The sequence below is a fragment of the Ovis canadensis genome, chromosome 25 (genome assembly GCF_042477335.2).
Source record: "Ovis canadensis isolate MfBH-ARS-UI-01 breed Bighorn chromosome 25, ARS-UI_OviCan_v2, whole genome shotgun sequence".
Classification (NCBI taxonomy): domain Eukaryota; kingdom Metazoa; phylum Chordata; class Mammalia; order Artiodactyla; family Bovidae; genus Ovis; species Ovis canadensis.
This window is the reverse complement of record NC_091269.1, coordinates 21790323-21810816: the sequence shown is the minus strand read 5'-3', so window position 1 is coordinate 21810816 and position 20494 is coordinate 21790323. Positions and strand designations below refer to the sequence as shown.

At 43.7% G+C, this 20494-nt stretch overlaps 2 protein-coding genes across 3 annotated transcripts in view; one reads left to right on the top strand and one right to left on the bottom strand.

Moving 5' to 3' along the window:
• GNPAT (glyceronephosphate O-acyltransferase) overlaps positions 1–14894 on the bottom strand; it is a 37157-nt gene extending 22263 nt beyond the window's left edge. Inside the window, exons 1-2 of one of the 2 annotated variants that reach the window (XM_069572602.1) lie at positions 14597–14894; positions 4882–5064 (exon numbers count right to left, since the gene is read on the bottom strand). In XM_069572602.1, coding sequence (XP_069428703.1) covers positions 4882–5064; positions 14597–14674 — 261 coding nt within the window. In that variant the 5' untranslated portion in view covers positions 14675–14894. Of the gene's footprint in view, positions 1–4881; positions 5065–14431 lie in introns of both variants that reach the window. The other variant, XM_069572603.1, reaches the window with a different exon arrangement.
• Positions 14226–20494, top strand: part of FSAF1 (40S small subunit processome assembly factor 1) — a 33086-nt gene continuing 26817 nt past the window's right edge. Inside the window, exons 1-2 of the mRNA XM_069572606.1 lie at positions 14226–15042; positions 19872–20215. Coding sequence (XP_069428707.1) covers positions 14955–15042; positions 19872–20215 — 432 coding nt within the window. The 5' untranslated portion in view covers positions 14226–14954. The remainder of the gene's footprint in view (positions 15043–19871; positions 20216–20494) is intronic.

Sequence of the window (20494 nt, the reverse complement as noted above, 5' to 3'; positions counted from 1 at the left end):
GACTATAGAAAGGAAGAGAAGGAGGCTGTTAAGATTCAATCCTGAGAAACACGGGCAGATGTAGAAACATGTAAAATGGATTAACAAGAAGGTGCAAGAAGAGAACCATCTGTGTGATGTCACAGACGTCCAGGTAAGACAGCCTGAAGAAGGCAGTGTCCAGCAGTGACACAGCAATAGCGGACAAAGTGGGGACTGAACGGGTCCCTGGGATCAGGTTACTTGGAGACCCACAGTAACTTTTACTGGATGAATTTCAGCAAATGAACTTCTGAAACTGGGACGTGAGGAGGGCATCTGGTCCCATCACTTCATGGCAAATAGATGGGGAAACAATGGAAGCAGTGTCAGACTTTATTTTGGGGGGCTCTGAAATCACTACAGATGGTGACTGCAGCCATGAAATTAAAAGACTCTTGCTCCTTGGGAGAAAAGTTATGACCAACCTAGACAACATATTCAAAAGCAGAGACATTACTTTCCCAACAAAGGTCCATCTCGTCAAAGCTATGGTTTTTCCAGTAGTCATGGATGGATGTGAGAGTTGGACTATAAAGAAAGCTGAGCACCAAATAATTGATGCTTTTGAACTGTGGTGTTGGAGAAGACTCTTGTGAGTCCCTTGGACTGCAAGGAGATCCAACCAGTCCATCCTAAAGGAAATCAATCGTGAATATTCATTGGAAGGACTGATGCTGAAGCTGAAACTCCAATACTTTGGCCACCTGAAGCAAAGAACTAACTCATTGGAAAAGACCCTGATGCTGGGAAAAACTGGTGGCAGGAAGAGAAGGGGACAACAGAGGATGGGATGGTTGGATGGCATCACCAACTCGATGGACATGAGTTTGAGTAAGCTCCGGGAGTTGGTGATAGACAGGGAAGCCTGGCGTGCCTCAGTCCATGAGGTCACAAAGTCAGACACAACTGAGTGACTGAACTGAACTGAAGAGGGCAGCCTATACTTCTAAGGAGTCAGGATAAGAAGGGAAAGAGAACTGGAGATTTAAAAGAAAGAATACAAGGCCAGGAGGGGACCTTCCTCCAGATAGGAAATGTACATGCCAGTTTGAACCAGCAAAGAACGCTGGGCAGTAGGAAAGACAAGACACCTGGAGACAGGAAGGATGTGAACAGATGAAGAACACAAGTTCTTATTCAGGAGGAATGACTTCTTCAAGGCACTGGAGGAAACAAGAGAAGCAGAGAATGACCTGGTCTCTTATTCTGTGCAGCTGGGCTTCTCATCTGCCCAACAGATATGCCGTCCCGATAGATCCCTCTTCCTGGAAACCTAAAAGAAGCTAGTCTTCCAACTGCTTGCGCCCAGTGTTGTCCCTCTTCAGTCTATTCTCCATCTCACAAACCTGAATGGCCTCTTAAATGCAGACGTAATCACTTCATGCTACTGCACTCTGTGAGATAAAGGGAGCCTGAGGTGGAGAAGTGGCAGCAGAGATGGAAAGAAAATAGACAAGTGCTATTTTTAGGAGAGTACCTCACTGTTAGGAGAGCACTTCAGCAGCTCTCAGTGACTAACAGTGTATGAGAGGAAAGTAAGAAGTGGAAGATGGCATCCAGATTTTTGGTTTGAGCAACTAACACATAGTGGGGAGCATTCTTAGAGACAGGGTCATCTGGGGTGGGGGATGGGGGGGGGAGCATATCCATGGCATGAGGGCAAGGTGAATCAAAGACTTTGATTTATACATCTTGAATATGAGGTGCTTCTGGAACTTCCAAGAGGATATCCAATAAACTACAAAAATACACATATGAAACTCCAAAGAGATCCAGGCTGAAGCAATAGATACTAATTATCTATATTATTTATAATATACTATTTTTATACAGTAATATTATAATCAAGATTGCTAGGAAAAATATCAATAACCTCAGATACACAGATGACACCTCTCTTTTGGCAGAAAGAAAAGAAAAACTAAAGAGTCTCTTAATGAAAGTGAAAGAGGAGAGTGAAAAAGTAGGCTTAAAACTCAACATTCAGAAAACTAAGATCATGGCATCCGGTCCTATCACTTCATGACAAACAGATGGGGAAACAATGGAAACAGTGACAGATTTTATTTTGGGGGGCTCCAAAATCACTGCAGATGGTGACTGCAGCCATGAAATTAAAAGATGCTTGCTTCTTGGAAGAAAAGCCATGACCAACTTAGACAGCATATTAAAAAGCAGAGACATTACTTTAGTGACAAAGGTCTGTCTAGACAAAGCCATGGTTTTTCCAGTAGTCATGTATGGTTGGGAGAGTCGGACTATAAAGAAAGCTGAGTACCAAAGAATTGATGCTTTTGAACTGTGGTATTGGAGAATACTCTTGTGAGTCCCTTGGACTGCAAGAAGATCCAATCAGTCAATCCTAAAGGAAATCAGTCCTGAATATTCATTGGAAGGATTGATGCTGAAGCTGAAGCTCCAATACTTTGGCCACCTGGTGTGAAGAACCGATTCACTGGAAAAACCCTGATTCTAGGAAAGATGGAAGGCAGGACGAGAAGGGGATGACAGAGGATGATATGGTTGGATGGTATCACTGACGCAATAGACATGAGTTTGAGTAAGCTCTGGAAGTTGGTGATGGACAGGGAAGCCTGGGATGCTGCAGTCCATGGGGTCGCAAAGAGGAGGACACGACTGAGCAACTAAACTGAACTGAATATTATGATACGGAGACATTAGTATAAGGAAGGTACTTAAAATTCTGGCAATAAATAAAACTGCCCAGCGAGTGAGTAGAATAAGGGGAGAAAACAAAATCTTGAGGAACAGCAGTATTTAAAGAGATAGGTTAAAAAAAAGAAGCCCGTAAAGACAACCGAGGAATAATAAACAGATGTGGTGGGCAAGCGGAAGAGTAAGGTGTCATGGAAAGGAAGGAGAAGGCATGTGCCAAAAGTCAGCCAGGATTTGAACTAGGTTGATTTTAGTCACAAGGAAGGAAGTCATTCACAGTCTTGGGAAGAACTACTACAAGGGGCTGGAAGCCAGTCCATAGAAACCAGCCAACTTCTTCAAAGGGGAGAGAGGTGGGAAAGGAAGGGAGGGGTACTAAGCAGAGAAGGAACGTGGTCAAAGGGGGTCTATTTAAGCTGAAGAGCAGTGAGCATATTAAACGCTGATGGTAAAGAGCTGATAAAGAGGAAGAAGCTGAGGCATCTGACTGGACAGGCAAGAGAGCCAAGTCCCTGAGGATGAGGAGGAGGAGAGAGGAGGGATCCAGAGCGAAGGAGTGGGGTAGGGACTAAACTCAAACAGAAGGGGCTCCATTTAAGAAAATGATGTGTATTAGGCGCAGGTAAATTAGAAGCCTGATCACAGCAAGTTCAAAGAGTTTTCACAAATGGCTTAAATTTTTTTGTGTGAAGTAGGAAGAAAAGTCATCTGTCACGAGTATGTGGAGGTAGATTTGGAGGTTCAAGGAGAACCGGGCAATTCAAAAGTGCCATTTAGGAGAAAGGGAGGAGTTGAAGAAAAGAGAATACCTGGGTCTTAACCTAGACTAATTGGGTCAGAATCCCTATGGATGGGACCAAAGTATTTTTTTTTCCATTAATTCAAGAAGTATTTATTGAACATGCACTATGTGCTAGGTACCAGAAATATAGCAATTTAAAAGAGAAAGAGACAAAAAAATTCTCGCCTTCACAGAGTTTACATACGTGTGGGAAACTGGGGTTAACGTCTGCAGAAGTTCGCTAGGTGATTCTCACAAAGAGTCAGTATTGAGAACAACTGTCTTTATCTTCTAACAGATGAGGAAACTTGACTTCACTTCCGTGAAGTGAGAGAAGATTGATAATTTCCCCAAGACAGATCATGCTAGATGAAAACAATATGATTAACAGCACAGGTCATAAGTCTAAATCAGAGGAAAACAGACAGCAACTAATGGAGACAATGAAGAGTTTTCCTGAGAATTCCCTGGCAGATCAGTGGTTAGGACTCTGTGGTTTCACTGCCATAGGCCCAGGTTCAATCCCCTGGTCAGAGAATTAAGATTTTGCAAGCCATGTGGTGTGGCCAAAAAAAAAAAAAAAAAATTAAGAATTTTCCATAAACCTGACTCACCTCCACTTAAATGTCAAAGAAGCAGGATCTCCCCATGAATATCAAGGTGTAGACGCACACTACCACATGAAGGGCCGCCACCGTGAAGCTCCAATCATGCCAGCCTAGGACTTCGACCTGGACATCTCAAGTGACGTGTCCAGAGCACGGAGCACAGCTTCTCTCTTCGGCCCTCTTCTTATCCCTCTTCTAAGCCCCTAACTCAGTGAATGGCTCCATCAGCCTTGATTCTGCCTTTCCTTCACTTCACTCACCCAAATGTGAGATGTAGGTACAGGGGCTTTTAAAGGCTCCCTGAATAATTTTAATGTGCCATGAGGTTTGAAAACCACAGGAAAGAAGTTCTTTGTTCTGCTAGGAACACTCTTCTTCATCTATTTCACATGGAAAGTCCCTACACATCTTTCGAGCCTCATTTAAAAAAAACTTCTCTTACCCCCTGCACAAAATTAATTGCCCTTATGATTAATTAATGTCCTTGTACACTGGCCTCCCACTAGCATGTCTTGTGTATGTATTTCATTGTAACTGACTGCACACCTGTCATCATTTCCTATTAAACACTCAAGAGGTCAAGAACTCTGCTCAACTAGCTCACTATTAGACACAATGTTTAGCAAAGACGCTAACATGCATTATAGGTAAAATAAATATCAGATGAATGTGCTGAATATAGTGAAATCCAAAAAGATACATTAAAAATAGCAAAATAAATTCACAGAATCTAGAAGAGAAAGAAACTTGTACACAATGAATGATCTGGCTATGGCTAAAGATGGAATCACTTACCTGTTTAATGACATAATGAATCTCTTCAGAATTGAGAACACTACATTTAATATCACTTGGCTTACAAGGAGTAATTCCCTTATAGACAAGAGGTGTGTAGCATTTCATTGCAAACTTCAAGTCACTGACATGCCTCCTCTCCTCTAAAACATCTTCAAACTCATCCCACTTTTTGAGCTCTTTCTGCGGACAAGGCAAAGGAAAGAAAGTCAGGCACATGCTGTAAAATAAATTAAGACGGGTTAGGAACTACATTGGTAAGGTTTCATCTTTGTCAAAACTTATTCTGACATAGGATAACAACAGAATGCCCTGGAGACGGAAATGGCAACCCACTCCAGTATTCTTACCTGGGAAATCCCATGGACAGAGGAGCCTGGCTGCAGTTCATGGAGTCAAAAGAGTCTGAAACAATTTAGTGACTACTACCCCCACCACCCCCACCACCATATGTATCCAAGAAAATCCCATACATGGAATGAGTGGGTCTAAATAAATTTTTGCCTAAAAAAGGAAAACAGAAAAAAAGAATAGGGTGTTCTGATGTTAGATTTTCACATAGTAAGGAAAAAAAAATGTAGCTATTGCTAGGATCAATGAATTGATACTAAATTGTAATATTTTATTTTTGATTGCTATCTTTATAAAGCCAGTGTCCCTGGGGGGAAGTTAACAAATACAGTCACAGTGGGGCACTAAGGTCTAAAGCAAATCTGATCTATTTTACAGGTTTCATCCATCACACTTGTTTTATCTGCCTCTTTTACTTGTTTTAAAATTTTTTCATTTAAAATTTATTTGGCTGTGCCAGGCTTTCCTTGCAGCATGCGAACTCAGCTGTGGCATGTGGAATCTAGTTCCCTGACCAGGGATCCAACCTGGGCCCCCTGCTTTGGGAGCGCAGAGTCTTAGCCACTGGACTACCGGGGAAGTCCCTTCACTTAGTCTTAAAAATTAAATCAAAGCATACATTAGAAAGTAACCATTGTGTCAAATAAATTAAGAGTACACGGGTGCAAACGCAAGACAAAAGTGCTCCCATAGAAGCTACTCTGGGGCAGTTCATATTTTGCTGTATTAGTTTCTTATCTCCTTTCAACCACTGCAAATCAGGTTCTAGCCAACCCGCCCCTGAAATTGCTTGTTATTAGGCTTCTAGATCGTTAAATGACTTCTAAATTGTTAATTCTTAAAAGTTTGTTTTCCTGATGATAAAAGTAATAGTAGTAATCGTCAGTACAGCTAACATGCATCATTGCTTCCTAACTGTCAGGCAGTATTCTAAATAAGAACTTAACCTCCACAAAGGGGCAATCCTCACAACAACCCTGTGAGGGAGTTAGCTTCACTATCCCGTTTCACAGTGGGGAGCCTAAGGCACAGAGAAGTGAAGTAACTCAGCCAAGGCCCCACAGCTCTCCAAGGGCAGAGACAGGACTCAACCTCGAGCCTTATCTCGGCACAGACCTTGTTTCTAACCACTATCCTACACTACTCAGCATGTTAATTATGGAAAATTTGGAAACACAGAAACACATAAGTAAAGACAAACTGCCCACAATTTTACACTCTGGAATAACTACTCTTAACTTTTACTACTAGTTTCCTTATTTTTTTTATTCATAAATTTTAAAAGTACATATTTTTAAATTTAAAACATGGACTGTACCAAATATGGTTTATCTTATCAACTGTATTCTAAGTACTTCCTTACATTATTAATAAATATTGTTTTAAAGTATTTTAGGGGCTGCATAATCACCTTTATATTCCTTAGTTTCTTAATATATTTTTTAAAATTTCCAAAGTGATACATGTTCATTATAAAAATTCAGATACAAAAAAGCACAAAGAAGAAAACTAAAATCGACACCCAGATACTATTTCAGCTAATGCTTGTCTCTATGCCTGTGGACACAGTCTCCTCAATCACACACATATTTTTGTCACCTGATTTTTAAAAACTTAATGTTAAAAACACTCCTCCATGTCAATTTCAGTTTCTCCCATATAACTTTACATGCCGGACGTCTGAACTATTTTTCATTCATTGCTACTATAAAAGGCGTAACAAACACTAATATTTCTTTCAAATCTAATTACTAGACCTGGCCTCTTTCCAGTCTTCATTCTCCTAAAGCTGCGCACAGTGTGACACCACTCTCAAGCATGCCTTCCTGCCCTCAGCGACAACAACTCTGAAATGTTCCTACTTTGGCTTTTAATTCTCGATTCTTGTCAAGTAGAAAATCCATCTCATTTCTCTAATTCAGAGAGTCTCTACCTGGGGGAAATCTTCTCCTTAACCTACAAATATGTCTTTTTCCTCCCACTTCCTTTAATATGCGTTAACCTCTCCAGCCCTCTTCTCCTCACTCCACACAGAGTTGAGTACTCTCACCTACTCAACTGCTTTCAAATATGTGTTCCTGACTCCCCTGCACTGTCCTCTCGCTTCTTCAATTTGGCCTTTCCCAAAGGGAATTCATTTCTCCTCTGAACAATCCTACAACCTGATCATTTTCCTGAAATACCCATCAATAACCTCCATGCCATCCTCACTCCTCAGTTTACATCATTCTAGACTTCTCCTCCCTCACCCTTTACATCCAATCCATTTCATCCTGTTAACAAGGCGTTTAAGAATCAATCCTGTCTTCTCATTCATGTCTAGCCCGTGCTCTTTATCACAATAGCTTCCTCACTGGTCTCCCTGCCTGTGTTTTGCCCCTTTGAATCAGTCTTCCATGCCACTACGTGCCTTTTTTATTTTCTTTTATATTTAGCAGTGCCAGGTCTCGGTTGCAGCATGTGAGATCCAGTTTCCTGACCAGGGATTGAACCCAGGCCTGCCTGCGTTGAGAACACTGAGTCCCAGGCACTGGAGCAATGGGGAAGTCCCCACTCCATGCCCTTTTTAAAACACAATTCTGGTTTAAAATATGACTTCCCCCTCACCTCCTTCAGAGTAAGACCTAAGCCACTCCTGGTGTCATACAAGAACCTCTGAGACCTGGCTTTTCCTTCTCACCACACTCATGGTCCACTTAACAGTGAGTGATTCGATTTCCCCAACACAGTCCATTGCTGACATGCCTCTGGGCCTCTGCACATGTCCGTCAGCCTGAAATGCCCTTCTGTTCCTATCCTTGTTCAGGTATCACTCTTCTGTGAAAACTCTCCTCGAGACCCCCTGATGGAATCACTCTGCCTTCCTCACTAGGACTCCTTTCCATACAACTATTATGGTATATAGCCCATGACATGTGATCATTTGCAAGTCTGCCTCCCTACCAAAATGCAATTACCTTGAGGGCATCTTTGTACTTTGGATCTTTGTATTTCCAACATCTAGCTGTGTTTGGAATATATATATATATTCTGAATGACTAAATGTTAAGGTAATTAAAAAAAAAAAAACAGAATTTTAAACTGAAACCACCATTAGGCACAACAACAATATAAACAAAACCAAAAAAGCACTGATGGGGAGCTTAAGTATGAAAGGGTAGCATGTAAAACATACGAAATATGCAAACATGAACATTTTCATGTTCATATATAAATAAAGAAAATATATGAGGGGAAGATATTGTAACTGTTGGAATTCTGCTGTAAAACTGCAGTCACTGTAACATATCACAGACTCCTGCTGAAGAACCTTAAACCTCACATTTCTCATTAATAAAGTAACAGTATAAGTTATATAGGCTCAGACTGGGTAGAATGCCACAAATTACCATTATAAATGATATAATTTTCAGGGACAAAAAGATCTTGAGAGACCTCCCATTTAGTGGTCCTAGGTGTGGGAAGAGAAAAGGATCAGAATCAGTTGGGGAGGTGTGTATAGGGTTGGGGGTTGCAGAGAGAGAGGACAGGGGAGTGGGGAGAAAGGGAGTCCTCAGAACAAGAACGTGCCAGGCAGAGCCACAGGTATGCATACTCTGCAAACGTCCAAGATGTGTTCACCTACAGTCCTTCCATGGTTCTGTTAACTGCAGGATCAAACTCATACCTCTTAACACTTGACCCGGCTACATAAAGACCTAGTTACCTACACAAGCTATGACATCCCACGGCTCCTACAGCTTTGTTCAAGTTACCTACAGGAGCAGCATTCCTTATCAAACATTTGGCACCTGTTATTAATATTCTTGGCATTGTGGTATATGTCGGGGATATGAGTTGTGTGACCCAGAGAGCCACAGCTTCTTTTGTTGGTAACCAGGTGCACGGTGGTACCAGTTGTTGAGACAGGGCACTTACAGATGGCCCTCACCCACTGTTCACCTGGACAGTACTCAGCCTTCAACCACATAACCTAGGACTCAAATGGTCATCTTCTCCTTCGAGTTTGTAGGGAATCCTCATTACATTTTCATCTAGAAGACTTCAATAAACTTGCATTTGGTGTTTCCCCTACAAGACTGTGAACTTGTCATGTGTCTTTTAAAAAAATTTGTTCTTTCTTTTGGACGAGTTGGGTCTTCACTGCTGCGACAGCTTTTCTCTAGCTGCAGTGCGCAGGCTTCTCACTGATGCAGCTTCTGCTGTGGCAGAGGGCTTCAGGGTGCACAGGATTTGGCAGCTGTGGCTCCCAGGCTCTCGAGGACAGGCCCAGTAGCTGTGGAGCATGGGTTCAGCTGTTCCGCGGCATGTGCCATCTTCCCAGATCAGGGATTGAACCTGTGTCTCCTGCACTGGCGGGCAGGTTCTTTACCACTGAGCCACCAGGGAGGCTCCTTGTCATGTGTCATACATTTTTGTATTTCTAGTCCCTAGCAGGAACCCAATCATTGTCTGTAGAATGATAACATAAATTACTAAATGAAGCTACTTCTTGAGCCCTGTTCAGGACAGCTCTCCAGTATTCAGTCCAAAGCTCAAACTTCTCCCAATCTGGTCTAACTCAATGTCTAATACAGTGGTTTTTAACACAGGCTGCATATTAAAATTAACTCAGGGAACTTAAAAAAAATTCTGATGCCCAGGCCCCTCCCAAAGATTCCTGATTATCTGGTCTGTGAGTGCTACCTGCGTATCAGAAGTATTTTTGAAAGTACTTTAAGTATTTCCAACATGCGACCAGGGTTGAGTGTTACTGCTCCATAACTGGCCTTCCCTACATCTTGCTGGAAAAGTTTTTACCAACCTAAAATAAATACTCACAGGAGCAAAATACAATGAGGAGTTCAAGTTAGAAGACTGAGGTGAAGTGTTTTTCCGCCACTGTCTTCCCTATCTTACTTTGTACAGCAAGCCTCTACCTGTGTCTCCCTTACCTGCTCTGGTGGGCCCATTCACTCAACAGTGATTGAGAGCCCCAAATATACCCGGCACTGTTCTACAGGCTAAGAATACAGCCTGAACAAGGTAGACAGGAAATGTGCCTGAGGGAGCTGAATGTGCCCTTAAGGAGATAAACAACAAAGAAACAAGACAGGTTCACGTAGGGAGTCCACCAGGAACACGCTGGTAAAGGTGCATCTACGGGAGAGCCTTGATTTATAGCATGTGCCAGTGTCTGTGGTCTATACCCTCCCACCGTGGCAAGTTTCAAGCCTGTGTGCGTGCTAAAGTGCTTCATCGTATCTGACTCTGTGCGGCCCTACGGACCTATGTGCCATGGGATTCTCTGCCCATGGGATTCTCCAGGCAAGAGTATTCGAGTGGGTTGCCATGCCCTCCTCCAGGGGGTCTTCCCGACCCAGGAATTGAACCTCTGTCTCTTACATCTCCTGCATTGGCAGGCGGGTACTTTACCACTAGCGCCACCTGGGAAGCCTCAAGCTACCAACACAACCTTAGGAGATGGAAGGAGCCACTGTACTTTAGGATTCCCACCTTACAGTGTGACATAAATAACTTCAAGAGCGTAACAGTGAAATTTAGTAAACTAATGAGGAAGTGCTGAGTATTAACTATTTTTAACAGAATTTATTTAATGGAAATTTATATAATAATCTTTAATTTTTAATAACAGCAGTGTTTTAACCTTATGGTTGCAAACTTCATACAAGTTAAACAATGAGCTTTGAAAGTCAGGATAAGACTGCTGTAGCATAACACTGAAGAGAGAATATAAAGAAAATAAAACAGTAACTAATGAAGAGTGATTGGAGAGCTACTTTAGACTGAATGTGGGGGCGGGGTAAGGCCTCTTTGAGGAGATGATGCTTGAGCTGGGATCTTAATAATAATAATAACAATAATAAAAGGCCAGCAATGCAAAGTTCTGGGAAAACACAGCATGTTGCGAGGACTTAGAGAGGACTCTAAGTACTCTGAGGAGGGAGCATGCTCACTTCTGAGAAACAGGAGGCCAGTGTGGCTGAACCCCAGCGAGCGAGGAGTCAAGTCAGAGACAGAGCAGTTGCCCGACTGTGTGGTCTCGCAGGACACTGTAACAGGACTAGACTGTTCATTCAGGCTCTAACAGCGCGTTCTCATTCGGGCCACGGGCACACCCAGCGATTACCCACTCCCAGTGTGCTTGGCATCTGTGGCATCACTGGAAGATTCCAAGCAGACCTATGGCTTCAGACACAACCTACTTGCTGATGGCTGTCATATCCATGTATTAAGGCCAGATCATCCTCTTTCACTCTCGTGTCATATTTAAATATCATATGAAATATATTTATAGACCGTATCATTAGAAATAGCATATTTTTAACTGTATTTGGATGTTCCCCCAATACTTTGTGATGTATTGGGTCTATAACAAGATAATTCACAAGTTAAAAAATCATAATGTTGCCTCTTACATCTCCAACTTACCACACCCTAAACTGAAATTACTATTGTATAACTCCAACTAAACCTGTTCCTCTTCCTCTTTCTTATCAGTGAAAGGTGGCATCATCCGTCCAGGTGCCCTATCGCAGGAATCAGGAGTCAGCTTCAGACGGCCGCCTCTTAGCCGCCATATGTAACTGTCCCGAGCACCAGACAGACTCACCCGTCTCCCTTCTCCACAGACCTACTGCCACTGCCTTACTTCAGGCTTTCATCAATCACTTCCTTGAACTGTGGCAACAAAGTCCTAACCAATCTTCATGCTTCCAGATCAGATTCCTTCCCTAACCAGATTCTCTTCCTACAGTCTCTACTTAAGTAAAAGAGATTATCCACACAATCATTTGAGAAACCTAGTAGTCTTCTTGGACTTTCAAAAATACAAATCCGATCATCCTTAAATGATGCCCCGTAGGGACTTCCCTGGCTATCTGGGGGTTAAATCTGCACGGGGGAACAGGTTCGATCCCTGGTCAGGAAACTAAGGTCCCACATGGCACAGCCAAAAATAAATAAATAAATAAATAAATGGTTGCCTCGTAAAGTCAAGATTTATCCTTAAGGGCATTTAAACATATAAAATCCCTTTAGGAAATATCCTCTGCCTATTTGCTCAGCAGTGCTTCTCATGTTCCCTTTATTCTACCCTTGTCCATCTTGGTTCCCCCAAACATGCTAGGGTGTGGTCTTCTGACACTGGCACCTAGGGTAGTCTTCCTCTTCCTCGTATCTTAAAATTCATATCTTAAAATCTCATTTCAGGTGTCATAGTCTCTTAGAAGCCTTCTCCAAGTTCCCAGACAGGCTGGGTGCTCCTCCTCATCCCTCCCACAGCACCCTGAGCGTGCTTCAATCACTGTGCTTATCTCACCTGCCTGTGTACTAAGTTGCTTCAGTTGTGTCTGACTCTTCATGACCCCATGGATGAACTGTAACCCACCAGTCCATGGGGTTCTGCAGGCAAGAATATTGGAGTGGGCTGTCATGCCCTCCTCCAGGGGATCTTCCCAACCCAGGGATTCAACTCACGTCTCTTATGTTTCCTGCATTGGCAGGCATGTTCTTTACTACTAATGCCACCTGGGAAGCCCTTATCTCACTTAATTATGATTATTTGTTTATTTTCATGATCTCCTGTGAAGTCCTTAAAGGCAAGAGGTGGATCTTTAACTTCCATATCTTGGACACTGTCAATGCTGACTAGAACACTGTAGGCACCTACTACTGTAACATCTGCTGCAATCAGCGGTTTCTAAAACATCTCTTAAGATAAGAGTGTTGCACAATTAAGAGCATTGGCGAGGAAATATATAAGGGCGGTCTGAACCAGTAAGAAAAAGTTCAGGTTAACAAGAAACTAAAGACTGTAGTCGTAAGAGCAGTAAGGGCTGCTGTCTAGCTTCAAAAGTAGTAACAGTGTACATGCAATTGCTTTAGTTTTTCAAGTGAAAAAGTGGACCAAAGTCTTATCTTTGGTGAGTGGGGGAAATACAAAATCAATTATTTCCTTTAATACACATGTGGAAAATTGCTGTTAATTCATAAACCAGGTTAGGGCTGAAAAAGCTACATATAGGGAGTCAGAGCTACACAGTAACCCTCTTCACTACAGTCCAAGGTTGAAATATTTCACTCATCTATGAAGTGAGGTCAATGAAGAGAGAGGCACAAGTGATAAACCTCAGGAGAGTGGACAATTAGCACCAATTATAAGCCCAAGCTCTTCACAGCAAGGGGACAGACGTTTTCCCATGTTCCACTGATTTCCCAATTTGAAGGTAGAGGTGGGTTTTGTTGTTGTTCAGTCGCTAAGTCATGTCCAATTCTGTGCAACCCCAAAGACTAGCACGCTAGGCTTCTCTGTCCATGTGATTTCCCAAGCAAGAACTCTGCAGAGGGTTGCCATTCCTGTCTCCAGGGGATCTTCCAGACCCAGGGATCCAACCCGGGTTGCCTGCATTGCAGGTGGATTCTTTATCATATGTACCTTCTTTTCTGAAACTGAGTTTCTTGTTTACTTTGCTCTTTCATATTCTCCCTGTTACCACGTTCCTACATAAATTAACCTTAGATTTAAGCCAGAACATAGATAGCATGACTTTAAAATATGCACTTTTATTTCTTCCTATGGTAAATAAAAATTAATTTATTTTTTAAGTCAGTTGCCCCAGGGTTGTGCAATATTGAGAGCTACAAATTTCTGCCTCAAAATTTCTTCATGAAACTGTGAGTGACAAACATTCCGTTGGCAAAAAAAAAAAGTTAAAATCAGGAGAAGGGGTTTAGGCGGTGAAAAGGCCAACTGTAGGGAGGCCGGGTGCCATTAGCTGTCTTTCAAAATGACTTGCGGGAAAAGTACAATCATGGACAGAGACAGAAACACAATAAAAATTTCCAGAAACTCCAAATCTTCTTAGATTAAAAGTCTTAAAACCTCGATGCACACACACAAGCCAAATACTTTTTCTCCCAGGAATATCACACCTGCAAAAGAGCGGGATGGGGAACCACAGGCTACCTCAGGTTGGGTCAGACCCGCAGGCTTCTCCGGTTCGAGAAACCAACCAAGAGGTAGTTCGACACGCCCTCGATGAGAGGGAGATTCCCAACTCTACTCCCTCGTTTCGGTGTCAGTGGCTTCCTGAAGGCCCCATGCCTGGTGGAGTGAAAGGGAAGGAACGAGCGGGCAGGAACCAGAGGAACCATCACCAACACAAACTTCTAAAGGCATACCGTCGTTCACACTCACCGAGATACACCGTCGCCCTGGAAACCAAATCAATCACCTGGTCCCTCCTCTGGGGATCTCGGACCCACTCCTTTGGACCTCGGGTCGCAGCCCAGAGGAACCCGGGACCAAGAGAAGGGGGTCCTCTCGCAGCCCCGCCCCGGCCTCGCTCCCCTGGGCTCATACCGAGTAGACGAGCACGGCAGCCCCGGGACTGGTGGAGCCAACGGAGAAACAAGAGTTGGATGAACTGGAGCGATCCATGCTGCGGCTGCTGTCCCGGGCGTGGCCTGGGACTCCGTGCTAAGCAGTGGTGGTGGTGCTGCTGTGGGCGGTTCTTCCGCGCGGGGCGGCCCGACCTCGCCTAGGGCGGCAGCACCCTCTACAGCCCCTCCACAGGACGCCGGGCGCCGCCATCTTAACCAGGACGGAAGCCGCGCGGGGACTTGCGGCGCGCGCAGCCCGTCGGGAACCGGAAGCGGACGCCGGGCGGCGGGAGGTCCGCGAGAACTGCGCGGTCTCGCCGCGGCCCGCCGGCCTCACGATGGCTCAGGAGACCCGGTTGGCGATTTCCGCGCCTCCCGGTTCTCAGGCCCTTCTGGACGCTTTGCTCCAGAACCTCTACGACTTTGGTGAGTGCGGGGCCTCGGAGCCCACGTGGAGAGCCGACTTGAGGACCCCAGCCGTGGCTGGGCTCAGCTTTCAAGCTAAAGATGATTGCTCCTCGAGCACCCCCTCGGCTCTTCCAACCCGGTTCAGATAATGGGTCCTGCACCCTCCCCTCGCCTACGACCGGGGTTTGTGAGTCTTTCTTTGAATCAGATGTCCCAACTCGTTCCTGAGTATGAGGGCCGACCGGCTTGCTTGTCGAAAGCATTAAGGCTTTCAGACTTAACGAGGAGATGTGCACAGGACCTCATGCTCTGGAAATAGCGGCCTTTCTCACTCCCGACCTCTGGGAAGCCCCTTTCCCCCACGCACCCCCAGATCCGCCTGACCCTCGGGCATTGGCGGCACCTTGTTGCGTTGGGACCCAGGCTTTTAGTGACTTCAGAGAACGGTTTCACATGAAGCTTTTCACGACCTTTCAGCCTTAAGTTGGCTGACTTATGCTCGCCTTCCTTCATCTTGATTGCAGAAAAGGAAACTTATCATTAGAGGTTGCGAACTCCTGGCACTTCAGCAAGGAGCCAGTTCTGCACACTCTGAAGAACTTACCCCAGGGAAGATGACACTGCTTCATGCACCAGAAATCATTAGGCATTAGTGCCGTATAGGTCAAACGCATTTCTTCCATTTGTATTGTGATGTTGCTGTTTTATTTTGGAGCCAGTTGCTCAAAATTCTAAGCTCATTACATAGCTTGGAATAAAAATAATAGCTAAAAAAGCATTGCGGTTTTACCATATATACTCCATACGTTACATGTATATAGTCATTTAATTATCACAACAATTCTATGAAATAGATATTGTCATTAATACTATTATTAAGAGACAAATAGCATTATTGTAGAAATAAGCACTAGAGGTTAAAAAACTTGGAAGTTCACCCAGCTAGTAACTTGAAGAGCTTGGGTTCTAAGCCCCACACTGTCTGTCTCCAACTCACTCACTTCTGTTGACTTGTACTGTGGACAGAGTATCTCTGGGCCTTTGGAAATGTTGGAAGACAGAGAAGAATTATTCTCTGACCTTGAGAAGTCCTGAGGAGAAGAGTTTTTCTGCAAAATCCTAAATAATAGTTTGTGTTAACACAGGCTGGAACTTACACTTGGAGCTCTGAAGACACGGCTGTATCTACTTGATTTTATATCCCTAATGCCAAAGTTTAGTTGGCTCTTTATTTAATGTGTCTATTTTATTGAAATATAGTTGACTTAGAGTGTTTCAGGTGCACAGCACGGTGATTCATTTATACAAATACACATATTAGTTTTTGAAATTATTTTCCATCATAGGTTATTACAGGATATTGGCTATAGTTCCATGTGCTATACAGTAAACCTTTGTTGTTTGTGCATATCTATTTTTTAATTAGAAATCTAGCAATTATACTAAGTCAAACAAGTGGACTTAAAATGTGATTTTTTTATTTAGGCAAAAATTCAGGTTTTCTTAAATATATATTATACATATGTTTACAAAAGCTTTTTAGAAAGAAATGGAGAAATTGGAGAATATAAACTAAATGAAACGGGAGCACTGAATATGAAAGAAAAAGTGAAACTAGGTAAAAAAGAAAAGATCATCTATAGTCTAATTGTTTTTAAACATGAGTGCTCATTAGAAACGTAGCTGGAGCTCTGAAGAAAAAAACTACCTGAGCATTTGTATTTTTCAAAAAAATTCAAGATAATTCTCATATGCATCTGGATTTTTAAAAGTGATTACAGGTTTTTCTATTAGATCCTAGTTTTGGTGATATAGAGTTCTATTATTTTTCTCTTGACCAATCATGATACAGTAGTGGTAAGTGGGTAGTAGTTACATAATTACAAAGTAAAAGATGTTTGTCAGTTTTCACAGTCAGTAGCCAGACAAAATTAAAATATAATTACAGTTGCAAGCCATAATGGGAACATGATTCACGATATAAAATAATTACATAGAATTTAGGGGGGAATCAAGTAGAGTGATGTGGTAAGTGGATGTGCATACATGCACGTTTTTCACCCACCCAGTCTGTGTCTTTTGGTTGGTGCATTTAATCCATTTACATTTAAGGATCTATGTGTATGATCCTATTATTTTATTACTGTATATAATATACTAATATCCTATTATATTATTACCGTTTTCTTAATTGTTTGGTCTTAATTGTGTAGGTCTTTCCCTTTTCTTGTGTTTCCTGCCTGAAGTTCATTTAGCATTTGTTGTAAAGCTGGTTCCGTAGTGCTGAATTCTCTTAACTTTTGCTTGTCTGGAAAGCTTAATTTCTCCATCATATCTGAAGGAGAGTCTTACTGGGTAGAGTATTCTTGGTTGTAGGTTCTTCTCTTTCATCGCTTTAAATATGTCATGCCTTCCTTCTGGCTTGTAGAGTTTCTGTTGAGAAATCAGCTGATAGCCTGATGGGAGTTCCCTTGTATATTATTTGTCATTTTTATTACAACACAATGGGGTTGCAAAGAGTCAAACAACTGAGCAACTATCTCTTACTTAAGCTTGTTGATAGGAGGGACTAGGTCTTGCTCTGGTGGGCAGGGCCTTGCTCAGTAAAACTTTGATCCAATTGTCTGCTGATGGGTGGGGTTGCACTGCCTCCCTGGTAGTTGTTTGGCCTGGGGCATCCCAGCCCTGGGGTCTGAGGGCTCTACTGTAGGGTTAATGGCAAACTCCAAGAGGGTTTACACTAAGGAAGACCTTCCAGTGCCCCCGTCCCTGTGGTGAGCTGCTGCCAACCCACACCTCCAGAGGAGGCCCTCCCACACTAGCAGGTAGCTTAGGTTCGGTCTCCTGTGAAGTCATTGCCCCTCTCCTCTGGCTCTTGGTATGTACAAAATTTTGTTTGTGACCTCCAAAGACTGGAGTCTCTGTTTCCTTCAGTTCTCCAGAAGGCCTGTAGTCAAATCCCACTGGCCCTCAAGGCCAGATTCCCTGGGGATTCCAAGTCCCTTTGTCAGATCCCCAGGCTGGGAAGCCTGACGTGGGGTTCAGAACCTTCACAGCAGTGCGAGAACTTCTTTGGTTTTATTGTTCTCCAGTCTGTGGGTCACCCGCCTGTTGGGAATGGGTTTTGATTTTATTGTGTTTGTACCGCTCCTCTGTCTTGCTGTGGCTTCTTCTTTGTCTTTGGACATGCTGCTGCTGCTGCTGCTAAGTTGCTTCAGTCGTGCCCGACTCTGTGCGACCCCATAGACAGCAGCCCACCAGGCTCCCCCGTCCCTGGGATTCTCCAGGCACGAACACTGGAGTGGGTTGCCATTGCCTTCTCCAATGCATGAAGGTGAAAAGAGAAAGTGAAGTCGCTCAGTCGTGTCTGACTCTTAGCGACCCCATGGACTGCAGCCTACCAGGCTCCTCCGCCCATGGGATTTTCCAGGCATGAGTACTGGAGTGGGGTGCCATTGCCTTGGGGTGTATTTTTTCTGGTGGGTTCCAGCATCTTCCTGTCGATGATTGTTCAGCAGCCAGCTGCAGGTTTGGTACTCTTGCAGGAGAAAAGGAGCGCACATCCTTCTATGCCACATCTTGACCAAGGTTTTCTAGTCGTCTCTTAATACATATATTTTCTTATTAAAGGTTTGTGTTTTAAATTTAATTTTTGGCTGCACTGGGCCTTCACTGCTGCACCTACCTGGGTGTTTCTCTAGTTGCGGCGAGCATGAGCAAGAGCTCTTCTGCAGTGGTGGTGTGCCGGCTTCTCCTTGCGGGGGCTTCTCTTGTTGCAGAACACAGGCTCTAGACTCACAGGCTTCAGTAGGCGCAGTTCATGCACTCAGTAGTCGTGGCCCGCAGGCTTAGTTGCCCCACAGCATGTGGAATCTTCCAGGAGCAGGTGTCAAGTCTGTGTCCCCTACATTGCAAGGCGCATTCTTTACCACTGGACCACTGGGGGCCAGTTAAAAAAGTCTGATACACATTTACTGAATAAAAAACTGAGAAAATACAAGCAAGCATAAATACTCAGCTAATATTTAGAGAGCCCTGTGATATTCGTACTGTCAGTCAGTGAGGCCTAGAGTTCTTGTCAGAAACTTCAGGTGACTGGTCAGAGTTTAAACAGTTAAAACAAAGGGGAGGTATGTTAGTTGAAAATAAAGACATTCGAATTTAGCCAATTGTCTTAGCTTCATCTTGGGCTTCCCTGGTGGCTCAGATGGTAAAGAATCTGCAATGCAAGAGAGCCGGCTTCGATCCCTGGGTCAGGAAGATCCCCTACAGAAGGAAATGACTGCCCACTCCAGTGTTCTTGCCTGAAAACTCCACAGACGGAGGAGTCCATGGGGTCACAAAGAGTCAGACACAACTGAGCGACTTTCACTTTTTCACTTTCAAAGGCTTTCAAATTGAGCCAGTTGTCTTAGATTCGTTTTCGTTTATAACCATGAAGGGAAACAGGAAGACTCTGGTACCCACCTGTAACCCTAGAGAGTGTTAAAAAGAAGCAGTGGTGGATGTACGTGCACTTTTAGCACAGACTGTGAGCCAGCTAGGATGACGCTTTCAGTCAGGACCAAGGTAAGGACTGGGTAATTGTACCAAGAATCAAAGACAGGGGTGTAATTCCTTTGGGAAGAGATGACTAAGCGCTTTGGAGTCTCTGGATTGTGCAGATATTGGATACAACCCTCTGAAGAAGGGATACAACCCTCTGAAGAAAAACAAATATCTTCTTTGTGTGTATTTCTGGGTGTTTGTAAACTGTGACATGTGGACACGTACATTCATATGATTTGATATTGGTGACAGCTGAAGCACAAAATATTTATTCTTCCTTTTTGTGTTCGAACAAACAGGAGAGACAGAAGATGAAACAGAAGAGAAAAGAGTCAGAAAAAAGAGAGAGAAGAAGAGAGGTATGGGGACCCTGGCATCCTTGGCAACAGAGCCAGCTCCCCAGCCCGAATCTCTTGTCAGAGGCCAGAGGAAGAGTGCTGCCAGCTTCTTCCAGGAGCTCCAGGAAGAGCTGCAGGGCGCTCCTGCTGTGACCCCCAGTGGTTCCCCTGTGGGACCTGTAGTCTCTGGAGCTGCAGCAGCCCACTCTCCCCCGAGGAATGACAGGGAACCAGTAGAAGTGGTACAGTTTCACAGCCAAAGTAAAAAAAGAAAACAGAACCCAGATCAAGAGGAGAACGCAAAGGTAATGAATCGGCTCATATGGTGCAAACCCTGATGTTGTCCTGCCACGGTTCTAGGCACTGGGGTGTAGCAGTGAACAAAACAGGCAAAAGCTGCCTTCTCTCAAGGAACTTCCATTCTGATGAAAAGCAGAGGGACTCTGCTGAGCAGCAGCCTGGGGCTGCATTTGTAATTCTGGCCCAGAATTCAGTCCACGAGAGAGGTGTGCTTGCTTATCCAAACTTTTTCACAAGTTTTTGTCAAGTTCATTGCAGAAATCCAGATGTTTACACTTCTGTTG